The 13,072-nt window shown below is 54.3% G+C and overlaps 6 protein-coding genes across 6 annotated transcripts; 3 read left to right on the top strand and 3 right to left on the bottom strand.

Annotated features, from left to right (window-relative positions):
- Positions 1-114: 114 nt before the first annotated feature.
- On the bottom strand, positions 115-1,374 carry HETIRDRAFT_416338 (uncharacterized protein; the record flags this gene model as incomplete). Its single annotated transcript, XM_009546015.1, has 1 exon — positions 115-1,374. One exon carries the CDS (start codon positions 1,372-1,374, stop codon positions 115-117), a length of 1,260 nt encoding a protein of 419 aa, XP_009544310.1.
- A 1,518-nt stretch (positions 1,375-2,892) lies between these two features.
- Positions 2,893-4,728, bottom strand: HETIRDRAFT_416339 (uncharacterized protein; the record flags this gene model as incomplete). The annotated part of the gene is made up of 1 exon (XM_009546016.1): positions 2,893-4,728. One exon carries the CDS (start codon positions 4,726-4,728, stop codon positions 2,893-2,895), a length of 1,836 nt encoding a protein of 611 aa, XP_009544311.1.
- A 500-nt stretch (positions 4,729-5,228) lies between these two features.
- Positions 5,229-6,867, top strand: HETIRDRAFT_444314 (uncharacterized protein; the record flags this gene model as incomplete). The annotated part of the gene is made up of 5 exons (XM_009546017.1): positions 5,229-5,269; positions 5,330-5,439; positions 5,498-5,707; positions 5,763-6,018; positions 6,088-6,867. The coding sequence occupies 5 exons, from the start codon at positions 5,229-5,231 to the stop codon at positions 6,671-6,673; spliced, it is 1,203 nt and encodes a 400-aa protein (XP_009544312.1). The 3' UTR covers positions 6,674-6,867.
- Positions 6,868-7,359: 492 nt separating this feature from the next.
- Positions 7,360-7,964, top strand: HETIRDRAFT_416341 (uncharacterized protein; the record flags this gene model as incomplete). Its single annotated transcript, XM_009546018.1, has 2 exons — positions 7,360-7,587; positions 7,641-7,964. 2 exons carry the CDS (start codon positions 7,360-7,362, stop codon positions 7,962-7,964), a joined length of 552 nt encoding a protein of 183 aa, XP_009544313.1.
- Positions 7,965-8,683: 719 nt separating this feature from the next.
- On the top strand, positions 8,684-9,599 carry HETIRDRAFT_408642 (uncharacterized protein). The gene is made up of 2 exons (XM_009546019.1): positions 8,684-9,202; positions 9,291-9,599. The coding sequence occupies exon 1, from the start codon at positions 8,694-8,696 to the stop codon at positions 9,087-9,089; it is 396 nt and encodes a 131-aa protein (XP_009544314.1). The 5' UTR covers positions 8,684-8,693; the 3' UTR covers positions 9,090-9,202; positions 9,291-9,599.
- Positions 9,340-12,730, bottom strand: HETIRDRAFT_103204 (glycosyltransferase family 39 protein; the record flags this gene model as incomplete). Its single annotated transcript, XM_009546020.1, has 10 exons — positions 9,340-9,915; positions 9,973-9,991; positions 10,048-10,369; positions 10,424-10,571; positions 10,631-10,788; positions 10,850-11,347; positions 11,401-11,496; positions 11,549-12,150; positions 12,242-12,394; positions 12,456-12,730. 10 exons carry the CDS (start codon positions 12,728-12,730, stop codon positions 9,340-9,342), a joined length of 2,847 nt encoding a protein of 948 aa, XP_009544315.1.
- Between the last annotated feature and the right edge of the window lie 342 nt (positions 12,731-13,072).

The following is a 13,072-nucleotide window of genomic DNA, read 5'->3' on the forward strand; positions in this document are numbered from 1 at the left end:
AATCATGGATGATCTTTGCTAAGTTAGGTCGACGGAGAAGATCAAGAATAGGATGTTCACAACGCGGCTGGTAGCCCACTACCCACTGCCCGCTGCCCTACACTATCACGAAGCCTAGACACGCACGACCCAATCGGACCGCCCACACAGCTCAACCACGACTCGCACACTCTCGCGTATACCGCGCAGCTCCCGCTCACCGAGCGGAACGCGCTCCAGCGCGACCCCACGCAGCGAGCCCGCACAGCGCGCGAGCAGCGCCGCAAACTCCGCCGTGGGCCACACGACCCCGCGCGCGCCGCTCACAGGCCCGCACACCCGCAGCGCCTCGAGCGCGGGGGCCCGCAGCGCGTCGAACACCGCGCCGTCGACCGTCGCGGCGGAGCTGGCGCCAAGAACAGCGTCCACGTCGAGGCGCAGCGTCCGTAGGTGCGGCAGATGCACCGTCGGCGCGGGTGTGCGGAGTGCGTCTGAGTCGGCGCGCAGGTAGACTGTGCAGGAGATGAGGAGAGGGCAGGAGCGGAGGACGGCGAGGACGTCGGCGTTGTGCGTTTTCGTCCACCGCGAATACAGAGGGACGGCTGGCGCGTGCCGACAGAGGGTCAGTTCCGTCAGCTGGGCCCAGGGTACGTCGAAGGACGACGCGCGGAAGGCTACGTCGGTGCGGAGCGTGAAGGAGCGCAGGCGGGGCATGGAGCGGAACGTCTGCAGCTTCGACAGCGGTGGAGACGTGAACGACGACGCGGGGCTCGAACACGCGGTGATACAGAGGTGTTCGAGGCGTTCGGCATCTCCATCGAGAAACCGCAGCTGCTCGTGCGCACCCTCGAGATCCTCCGCCCGCAGCGAAAGCGAGAAAGACGACAGGCGCGCGGAGAGCCCTTCGACGTGCCCTAGAGAGTACGTCGGTGCGATGATTTCGAGCCCGCACTCGCTCGGCAGGTCGACTTTGTCGAAGGCCAGAGCCAGGCGGAAGGGGTGGGGGGCAGAGCGCAACAGCCACGATCCGATTGTATCGGCTGCGGTGCGCGTGCTCTCACGGAATGTCATGCAAGGCCGCAGGCTCGACCATAGCTCTGGAGTCGCGAGCGCGACGGCGCGCCAGAAGCGACAGACGCCCGAGATATTGAGTGGTGCCTCGCGCCGATGATACGTCACGAATGGTGCATCAGGGATGCAGAACAGGAACACGATCCTGACCAGCTCAACAGGGAGGTGCGAGAATATGGTCTCGACGCGAGCGTGCTCTCGGAGACGTGAACATTCGCGAACGAGGGTCGGTGCAGAGGAACGGGATGCGGCTGTGCATGATATGCCCTGGCCGTACATCGAATATTTCACGTCTTCGTGAGTTGGCGAAGCTTTCTGTAGCATGACGTTCAGAATCTGTTCAGTTCTGTCTAGAGCAAAGAGTTACGGTCACATCAGCACGAGGGCAAAGTTCGGTTGCATACGTACCGAGTGAGTGTAGAACAAGGGAATCACAAAGTTCCCTCACCTAAGGGTAGACCTTAAGTATAGAACGAGCTGTCCACGATGCATGATCTCATACAGGATAGCATCATGCAACACAGCGTCTATACGGTGATCCTCGGGGCTGATCACCTCTGAAACTGCGCGTTATATGTGTCAAGTGATATTCAGTATCTACGGTGGGCCTGATGTATATATCGTGGATGAGCAGGTCAGGTATACTGGATGAAGCAGGTCAGGTATACTAGATGAACGCGTACGTACAATTTGTGCTGCGATTCATGACTCATGAAGCATGCTTCGGAGGTTCATCAGAACGCCGGTCAGAGACGCCCCGGAAAGCTAAAGGCCCAGCAGTATCTGGATTATCTTCTGGGTTGAAAACAAACCTGGGTTGCTTCGGAGCAGTCGGACGAGCTGGTTTCGATTGTCAAAGGTCAAGCCAAATTATCGTGTCATCTACACACCGGCTTCTTCCGGGGCCGCCTCCGTTCGTTCGTCTTTCCCTGACCACAACATTTCTGCTCAACCTTGACGATTTGCGTGCAGTCACACACATTTCATTGTACCTGGCCGGGCGACGTGGGCGGTGCGGTGCTACAGAAAAACTACCTTCTGTTTTAGACCACGTCAGAGGTTGAAACATTGAAGGAAAGTTGCAAACATTACAGGCTTCCCTTATATCGCCCACGCTGCACCCATGCCATCAATTCGACATCGACCATCTATCAACATGCTGAGACCAACTCCGCACCGCCCGCAAACTTGGTTGCTTTTATTTCTGTTTCCTGTCAAAGTTAAACAGTCAAACACATTCGCCTTCCGTTGACCGTGGGCTGACGCTCCCGCTCGTTGACCCTGATATCGAATTGACTGCACTCATTCTACGAAAGGATTTGCGAGTCGTGTTGAGCGTTCTCACTGCCACAAGCTTTCTCAAAAAATCAACCCCCAGGCTGACCGGTACGTCTATCACTTGGCCTGTCAATGATAGTCTAGATATGAGACTGATCTGTTCTCGATTCTGAGTAGACTGACACAGACTTCACCATGCAATTTAAGTTCTATGTTCATCCAACTCGTTGCTGTCTACCAACAAAAATTATGCGCGCAGGTCCTCACCCTTGTTCCAAATCGTCGTCAGATTGAATGTCTGTATTTGCTTCAAGTTAGACGTCATTCAGTTGCAGTCACATACCTAGGGCCTACGTATCAACACGGAAGCACTGTCTCTATATGTTGGGATCGAATAAAACAGAGCAATGCCCACGGATAGGCTAATCCGCAACCCCAACCGATCAATATGAACCAAAATTATAGGCCCTTTTCGAACTCTCCAGAATCTGATGCTATCACAAGTACAATACAAGTACAATACAACGATAAGAAATTACAGTACCACACGAAGCTCTCTTCTTCCTATCTCACCAGCACCCGCAATTTTTCCAGTGTTGCTTCTATGACTATAGCAGATCTAGGTTTCTCGGCTACACGCTTTTCCAACGCTCTGTTAGTTAACGGAATGAACATCGCACGCCCCAGATATTCACAATCTCTTCTTAAATTGGTGCCTTGATCACACTCGGACAAACCAGTAGTATCCAACAGGCCCAATGCGCCCTTCATCCACGTTTTCCCGTTCTTCAGGTCTTTCTCTAACAGCACGACATTGCAAGCATAGGAAACATCTAGTCTTCCGATCGCCCCGTCTAACACTTTAGTTGCAGCGCCCTGATCGTCGAATTGGATCAAAAGCTTCCCGGTGATTCCAGCGGGAATAACGACCTGAGCGAACCGCGCGCAGTGATATTCTGCGTCAAGCCCTTCCGCCGTGCACACCGCGCGGCACTCGTGTCCTACACGAAAATCAGAGCGCATCAAAGACTTGGGTGCCCAGCGAAAGCCAGGGACCTCCATCTTTGGACAATCCATGAAAACGATATCGCTTGGCAGGCGTCCGACTTGTATGAGCAAAGTCTTCAAGCGCTCCAGCGGCTCGATATCGAATAACGTGATTGGGTCGACATTCAGCAGCCCACATACTGCAATGGTCTCGTCCTCCGGTTTGCTAGTCCATCTCCCAAACAAAAATCGCACGAGGTCTATGAACTCTGTACGAGCCCCGGGTATAGATAAAAGGCGCTGATTATGCCGTCTTGTGAAGTGATACAGTTTCGAAAGGCACTGAGAAAGAAGCGGATTGGCCCACTGCATGGCAGGATCGGGGAAGAAACTGTCCAGAGATGCGAAACCATCTGAAAGCTCAAAGATTAGCTTCTTCGCCAATAGACCTTCCTGGAGTGTCCATAGACGCTGCATCCAACCTGAAGTTAGAACACCCAGCGCTACATCTTCCAAAGCAGATGATCGAGAGTAACATCGAATGCCTGCGTCCGTCACAAGCACCGCACTTGCATCCGCATATGTCCTCCCCATCTGTCTGATTGCCTGCTTCCTCATCGCTCTGACTTCCGGCACGCAGAGCGAATCCATCCAGAATGCCCCGCCAGGAAGCAAAGCATGGACGAGCTTCGCCAATCGTTCAATTTGGCACGTAGGCAGCCCTTTTTCGGTCGTGCCGCCGAGGCCGTCCACCCACACTTCGGATATAGCAACATACGGAGTCTCGGAAGCGTCTCTGACGCATAGTGTCCCATTCGGCTGTCGCTGAATAACTGGGATCCTTCCCCGCTGCAGCAGGTCATATACTCCTGATTTGGGAGGTATCGTATACGCGTAAGCGGATGGACATTCCGTCGTGTGTTGCGGTTTGTATCCCGTGGCATTAATTGTGTTCCGAGTGCACGCTTCCTCGGTGCACTCGGCACCGTGATATATGGAAGGTTCGCATGTACTCGCATACTCTAGGAGGATTATGGATGGCTCGAGAAAGCGCTTGATGGCCAGCGGGCACCACCCATTGGAGCGCACAGTATCCTTGATCTGAATGAAGAAAGAGACTGGAAAAGAATGGCTTGGTTTATTGGGAGCCGTCGACATGTCGCGAGGAAAGATTGTCCCCCGAACGCCTGCTATCGTCACAGCAATGGAGGCCATACCAGCGAAATATGGCGCGACCTCTCGCGATGGTGACTTGGATGAAGATGCCAGCCTATAGAAAAGTGTCTCCAGAAGGTTTAAGTCCTCGTACACGCGATCTTCCCATAGCTGAATACGATTCGGATGGCTTTCAGATAGTTGTCGAGTGCGTCGCTGCCAATCGGCTAATAGAGTATGGGTGTTTTTGTCAGTCATGACCCTGCTACCCTCCTGATGTTCATCCGCAGAAAGGAGTTCTTTCTCGGGCACTTAACTGATTCAAGGAGCCCAAACGTGAAGAGAGACTGATAGTGGGCGAGCATCTCTTGGATACTTGAGTTGCGTAGCTCAACTTTACGCACGGCGAGATAATGCTCCAGCGGTCGAGGGCGGTATCTGTCGTGCTTTCCACCAAGCCATTTCATATCCTTGAGATAGAATGTACGTGCTACGGGCACCAGAGGTTCTGGGCTCAAGGGGTGTAGCAGCCATTGCTGCTTGATAGAAGCAAAACGAGTAAAAGATCTGCGTGAGAGGTGTAGAAAACGCGGACCAGAGCGAATACGCCGGTCAGTGGGTGCGGGAGAGGACTGACCTCGTCGACAACGATGACGTACACAGTTTCTGGGTGTTCGTCCGCGTTCCCTCGCACGCCACACAAAATCATTTCTCAATGAACTCGTCGAAGACGATTTTGAGCATCTTAATATTGACCGATGGCCACTGACTTTTGGTCCAGCTCCCACTTGTGCGAACGGTTCATCATCGCTGTCGTCGTAAAACACCATTGACAGGCGTGCCGCGTTTGTCTTCGCAGCAAGCGGTGGATCGTCGACCGAGCGACGCTGAAGCAGGCCCGCCTGGACGATCTGCAGTATGTCAGTGACCCAGAGCACATCGATTTTCTAAACATCTATTTCGCAAACGGTGCGTCTCGCGCCCCATCATCCTTCGTCGCATCGCCTTCTCATCTATCGACCCGCAGTGATATCGAAACTAGGAAAGCGGCTGCAGCTCCGCCAGCGCGTGATCGCGACCGCCACCGTTTTCTTCCGCCGGTTCTACATCAAGAACTCCTACTGCGAGACCGACCCCTTCATCGTCATCTCCGCGTGCTGCTATGTCGCCGCGAAGGCGGAGGAATCTCCCGTGCACATCAAGAACGTAGTCTCGGAGTCACGGTCACTCTTCAGTCGTGAGTCTATGTCCTCTAATGTCGGATGTCGCGCTCATTGAACGACATCCGCCAGAGGGCTACGGCATCAAGAACTTCCCCTCGGACAATTCTAAACTGGCAGAAATGGAGTTTTACCTCGTCGACGACCTCGAATGCGATCTGACGGTGTTCCATCCGTACCGCACGCTCATGACTCTCTGCGGAAAGGAGTCTGTAGTCGGCCTTGCCGAAGCGGGTGAGCTGGGGACCGGTATCGATGAAGGACCCCGCTATTGGGGCACAGGCGAGGGGAAACTCGAGCTCCCAGAAGGCGCCTTACAGACAGCGTGGTACGTTCTCCACGATCCCTATGTCTGCATGCGCGTGGCATGTGCTGACGAGACGCGCCGCGAACGCAGGCTGATCATCAACGACACCTACCGCTCCGAGCTCTGCCTCCTGTACCCCCCGCACCTGATCGCCATCGCCGCGCTCTACCTCACCCTCGTCCTCAATGCCAACACGCGCGCTATCATCCACGCCCAGTCTCAGTCGCACGCCCAGACGCAGGCCGCGCCGCACGCGACCCGCCGCTCGTCGCGCAGCTCGGGCGCGGGGCAGAAGAAGAGCGCGCACCACCAGGACATCGTGGGCTTCATGGCGGGGCTGAACGTGTCGATGTCGCTCGTCGCGACCATCGCGCAGGAGGTCATGGGGCTGTATTCGCTCTGGGAGCGATACAAGGAGGACGGGACGGACCTTAAGGGCTTCGGGTCGGCGAGCCGCAGCCAGAGCGGCATCGGCGAGCAGAGCGCGGGGGGCACGCCGTTTTCGACGAATAACGCGGACGTGGACGAGGCGCAGCGGCAGGTCATGACGCAGGGTATGATGACCCAGATCGTTATCGAGATGAGGGAGGCGCGATTAGCGGACTTGGCGCATCCGGCGAATGGGATGCCCGTGGCGGTGAATAAGATGCTGGAGAGGACGCAGGCGGCGGGATGAAGCTGGGTACTGAATGTTTTCGCTCGTCGCTGGTGTGGGATTTAATGCAGGGTTTTTTGGTGACAGCGTCTGGTCATCTGGCGTGCTCGTATGCAATGATACTTGGCTAGAAGTAATGCCTCGACGATGTTTGAGTCTTTCGGGGCAAATACATTAAACTGCCTAGAGCAATGAGATCGCCTTGGTATGATTGCAAGCCGCGCTCTCGGATACACAAAGCATGCTCGTTCGAGATCCGACCAGCGGGCGAGACACATCAAAGCGACGTTTTCGATCCCGCTACTACTTGGATGATTTTTCTTGATTGAACTCTCAGCTCTTCTCCTTGCTGGATACTCTGTTACGATCGCCAACCTCAAAGATCTCTGCCTCTCGACCTGTTCATCATCATCTTCCCGGATGTCGCGTCTGCTCTCTCCTAAAGCTTGCCTGACTCCTTGCACGCCTTGCCTGTGGTCTCGCCTGGATCGGTCATTTTCACAATCTAGTCATAGGTCGCGTTCAAGTGCGTCACGGGCGGCCTAAACTCGAATCAGGACTCAGTTGCGATTCGGCGAGGGCACCTCTCACACAGCACTACCACAACCATCATCACATCAGCCGTTACTATCCAGACACTTACCTTCGTTTCTATACCAAACATCATGACCACCACGACCACCACGACCTGTACCGCGCCCACTGTTATGCAAACCAGGCGACCCATCCGCTCCCTCAGGATGACTCGCTCCGCCATTCTCGCCAATCGCACGCTGTTCAACACTCGTCTCGAGATGTGGAACACAGAGCTGAAATATATCAATGCCAGGATAGAGGAGTGGAAGGGCAGCGGCCAGGCTCCGAACAAGCAGCACCCCGAGCTGCGCGCTTACCTGCTGAGGGCGCTCAGGGATAACATCGTGTTCGAGGCAAAGGTGAGACTATTATCCATGCGCGATTTCAAGGATGTGATTCACTGGCTCTCCAGATGTTCTCGGACCTTAGGAACGCCTTTGAGGCGATTCGCTACAGAGCCTCTGATCGTCGCAAGATCAACGTCGTGCTGGACAGCATGTCGTCTGGAGAGGCCGTCCGGAAGCACCACCTGGCAGAGTGGAAACAATATGAAGAAGCGACGAATGCTCTCGAGGACAACGCGTTGACCGTGAAGGAGACAGCAGAGCGTATGGAGAAAGAGATCGTCAAGCTCGCGCTGATGGGGAAGAACCTGGAGAGGCTGAGAGGAGACCTGGCCGGGCTGCGATCTGACAGCGGGTCTGGTGACGACGCCGTCGATGGGGTCGGTTTCTGAAACACATATGGCGGAGACACCGTCGCTCATACTATAGTTCTGTGAACATCCACGTCTTGTCTCTCCCACCTGTATATTATGCGCTTGGACGCATCAAGGCCCTCGAATATAGATTTGTGAGTTGGCGTTACGCTGGCTATTGCTTCTCACTCGAATGCCTTCAGACGGTGTGTATGAGATGCATATCCCGCCCGCCGACGACCAGTCTGACTCCCCCTTGATCGCATTGTCTTCTGGACCGCCTCCAGTCAGACGATGAATCGCAGATGGCACTTCGAGAACGCTGAATTCGCATGCCATTGACCTCTCTTATCCCTTCAATCTCTCACCCATATACAAACAGACCACATGCAGGCATGTGATGGCGGTCGGCGTCGAACGGACGTTTCCACGTTGAAATCAAGGCTCGATGAATGGGACAAGGAGCTCAACTACTTGAAGTTCAGGATCGCGGAGTGGAAGGAATTCGGCGGGGTGGACTGCAGAGAGTACTATGTTTTCCGCCAGTTCCTGCTGTTGAAACTAACGGATCACATGTACACTGAGGTGCAGGTCAGTGGGCTTCCTAATAAATAGATGATGTCAATTTGACTTTTGGTCCTTCAGATCCTCTCCTCAATTTTGTTCGCGTGTCTGAACGCCTCGCAGAGCACAGAGGTGCTTCCCCAATACCTATCCTTGTTCTATGCGTTCATGGAAAGAGTAGCCGCCGGCGAGATCAAACAAAGAATGCGGATCGAGGCTTGGGCGCGGTATTCGTGGAAGAAAGACAGGGCATATGACGACAAGAGGGGAATGGACGTGATGTTCCGGACGATGAGGGAAGAGATCGCGGTGTTGGAGGGGAAAAGCAGAGAGCTCCGACAGATCGTCCAGGACTTCTTGGCGCTGGTCAAGGACGCGACGGGGATGGGCTCGAGTCTTCTGTCCGCGCAATCGGGCCACGCACAATCCCGCACCAGGCTCGAGGTTCCTCTGAAAGCCTCGACGCCGTTGCGACATTCCATCACGGCTTCTCAGATTTCCGACACCCGTGCCCGTATTCCTCCCACCCCTTCCATACTCCCAGCAAACGATGCCGATCTTCATGTATCATCCCCAGTTGTGGCTCCGTCCATACCATGATCCTGAGTTCAAATATACCTATATTTTTGAGAAATATATTCAACGCAAGGCGGCGCTCTCCCAATGTGACATTTCGGTGAATCGGGCATTCGAGAATGTCAAGCCAATGGAACCTACACCCGTTCAGACAGTCCGTTAAATACACTACGCATAGGATATAGATTTATGTACGACTAGATGTTTTGCAAAGGACGAACCCACCACGGTAACAAGTATTCCACACTGAGCCGCGCCTACACCATCTACACACTCACGCGTCCGGGAACAGCTCGTTCCTCACCTCCTCCGCTTCCGCCTCCTCCGCGCCCATGGGCCCTTCTGGTTTATGGCGGACCGGTTCCGGGATCGCCTGCGACTCGGAAGCACCTGGTGACGACGACGACGACGACGACGCAGCCTTGACCTCCGCGTCAGACGTGGCCGGCGATAAGCTGGATTCTGTCGAGTGCTGAACTGCTGGGGCGTTATCCGCGACTTTCTCCTCCGCCGCTGCCACGGAAGCAGAAGCCGAAGCCGGCGTGATCGACGATTCAGCGACCCCGACGGAGCTGACCTCCTTCTCCCTCATGTCGTTCTCCTGCACGGGCACTTGGGCATCGCTCTTGATGTCTTTCTTGTCGCCCTTGGCGAAAATGTCACGTCCGGGCTCGGCTTTGGCTGCATCGACGAAGGTCTCTTCGGCCTTGGGTAGCACGACATTATTGTCCTGCCCAAAGTTGTCCTCGACGACAATCGCTCCGCGCCCGCCGGGTTCTCCGCCGATCGTTGCAACGCCCATCTTCGACTGCTGAGGCGTAGGCGCGATGACGCCGTTATAATGGGATAACTGACGAACAGCAACCCATCAGAAAAGTATACTCCAGACATTGAAACGGATACATACGTCATCGTAGAAGTCGTTGCTGAATGCATGATGTATCAGCCTCACATACACGACCATGAATAGCTGTTTACGTACCAGCTGAAATCCCAAGTCTTCAACCACCGCGCATTGTTGCACTTCGCCTTGGTCCATGGAGTTCCATAGGCCAAAGGACTGAATATAGAGAAGTTCCAGATCGCAAGGAGGACCAAGGCGGCAGCGATTTGCAGGCGAACGCGGGGACGCAACAAGGACGTCAAGAAATCGAACACGGCGCAGAAGAGGAGGATGGCAAAATAGAGGGCGGGGAAATAGTGGTGAAGGAAGAGCTGACGACCCATCAAGAAGAAGGGCAGATAGTGTAGGCCCCAACCGACGAAAAGGAATCCGCAGAGCGTGTCGTATTTGACCACTTTGGCTGAAGGAAGTAAGAGTCAATACGGTAGGCTAGATGCAGGGAAAGCAAACTGACTGTTCTCAAAATCTCTGTAACCGCGTTTGGCCCGGAGGATGAGCAGACCACGCACGGCCACATAGGCAAGCACAGCAGCTGTACTCAGCCACCATATCATGGGGTTACCGATGAGATAAATTTGACGATGGTCTTTTACCCAAAAGTTCTGGGGGAGCACATCATCCTAAGGATTTTTTGATGGACGATATGCGACGTATCACTCACAATACCACGACGCAGGCGGGGCCAAGAGTCTGGGCGCGAGTCGAAAGTGTGACGGTCTGTCAAGCCGGCGTTGGTCTGCCACATCACCTTCTGCAGCTCTAAGAACTTGGACAAGAAGCTTGGCAACCGGTAGTTGACCTTCGGCGCATTTTCAGGTACTGTTTGCGTAGCAAAGGCGCGTTAGCGTCAAGCTACCATGATTAAAGAGCTAGGACATACGGTGGGGATGTATGTTGGTTTCGACGATCCACAAAGAGTTGGCTTTGACGGCGTTCTTGTTGCAAGTCACCTCCTGTTGCTCGAAACCCCACGTGGGAAGCTTGACCTTGTGCGAGAAGAGATAGCACCCAGTCAATGCATGGCGAAGCCGGAACACCGTGCGCAGAGTCCGAAGGCGCTTGGACGACTGGGAATCACGCCTGTCACCTCTCTCGATCTCCACGATCCAGTCGTCGTTCGCGTCCCCCGCAAAATCAGGCATACCGTACGTCGAGACCTCGTTCTGGAAATCGACCTCGGAGACTGGGGGACGAAAGTCGTGCGAGTGGAGACTCTTCTCAGTCGAAAGATGGCGAAGCTTGACGCGGGCGCCGTTTTCGATGTAGTGCAGGTGGTCAAGCGATTCCCAGTCCTTCCATGGAATGCCTTCCTGGGTCGCATTGGCGATGCGCCAGTCGTTGTTTTGGTCTCGATGGGGGTAAAGGGTAACTTGTTGTTCTAGGATTGAGGTCAGCCTTTGCGTGAATGTAATCAGAAATGTGCGAGCATACGTTGACTTCCGCCGGGGTAGTTGTGTGCATGCGAGTGGAGATAACCGCCTTGTGTGTTCACATGGCGCAACGTGATCTGAGAGCCAATAGCGACATCTGAAAAGGACAATCAACATCCTCTGCTCCAAATACAAAAAATATTTCCAACCTGCGTAAGTGTCTTCCATGCTGTGTCCGCCCAATGTATGTTGGAACTCGGCACTCATGAACCCATCGCCCTCGCCCGAATTTTCCAAGATCAAAAAATGTATTTCGAACATGGCCATGTAGAACAGGACTGGGATGAGGATGAGGCACACAGCTCGGGTCCAAAAGTGCTTGATAAAGAGCTTTGGGGGCACGCGTACGTCTCCGAGAAGCGTCCATAGTTGCTTCAGGGTGCCGAGGCCGACAGTCGCAATCGTGAACAACCCTACCCACTTGCTGCTGACAACAGCGCCCAGCGAAAGTCCTGTGAGTACGAGCCATACCCACCAACGCTCTGTGAAGGGCTTGTGTTTATCCTCGTTGCAGAAGCCCGTCCATGTGAATACGGTCAGAGCAGTGAAGAAAATTAGAGGAGAATCCAGAAGGATGTGTCGTGACTGTGTGATCATGCCGTTCTCGAATGTGATGAGCAACGACGCCAAAAGCGCGGTTGTTGCGCGACAGTCGAGGCCTCGCAGGGTGATATATGAGAGGGGGATGGTAGCAATGCCCAGAATGGCGGGGACCATACGCATTGCTACGTACGGAGTGCGTTCATAGACTCTGAAAACACTCATATTAGGTGACGGGTTCAACGTGGTACGGCGGGAGGATTGCTTGTAGGTTGGCGGTCAGAGGCGAATCACAAACTCACTTGCCAATATCTTTGAAGTCAAAGTCTCCATCGAATCCGAACACAAATGCTGCCAGGGTTATGAGCAGTTTGGCTAATGGCGGGTGCACGTCCACGAAATACCGCGTCTTCAGGTATCTCGCTGCGAACTTTCCAAAATGGACCTCGTCGAACCTGAGCCCAACACGCTGTCAGTTCGCGCCAAATAATGAAGCCGCTGCATCGAAACACGTACACCACGCTGTCCGGCCTAGATATCCGGAATAGACGCACAGCAGACGCGATCACTAGAACAACAGCAAGCAGCTTCCACTCCCCCGAAGTGATGTCAAAGCCTCCCGGCGGTAAGGAAGGTTTTCGAGAGGGCCCATATCCGCGAGACGCTGCTGCACGACGCTCATCTGCGTCAAGATGGTTTTTATTAGGTGCGGGGAAACGCTGTGCGGGTACTGAGTGGGGAAGGCCAGGCGGTGGTGAAGCGGGGCGCCGCGCGCGCACGCTCGGTGCCATGAATTTAAGGAGTGACGAGAAACAGGCCTATTGTCTCTGAAATGTTTGGCAAGAGAGAAAAGTAAGGCAAGGGGAGGAAATTGAAGTGATGGTTGAGAATGAGTTCGTGGCCGACACCGGACAGCGCACAGCTGCGATGGATCTCCCGTTTCGGTGCTGCGCGCTCACGTCATCCGCTTTACCAAACCAAGCAGTAAACCAGGCAGTGTGTTTGTTTTCTCCCGCCTCTTCCTGCTCCACATGCAAGTATCAGCTCTCCTTGCCCTCGCTGACCGTCTGAGTTCGCGTGTTCTTATGTGTTGAGTGCAATTAAAGAAGGTACACAACACATCAAGTAAGTGT

The sequence above is a fragment of the Heterobasidion irregulare genome, assembly GCF_000320585.1.
Source record: "Heterobasidion irregulare TC 32-1 unplaced genomic scaffold scaffold_03, whole genome shotgun sequence".
NCBI lineage: Eukaryota > Fungi > Basidiomycota > Agaricomycetes > Russulales > Bondarzewiaceae > Heterobasidion > Heterobasidion irregulare.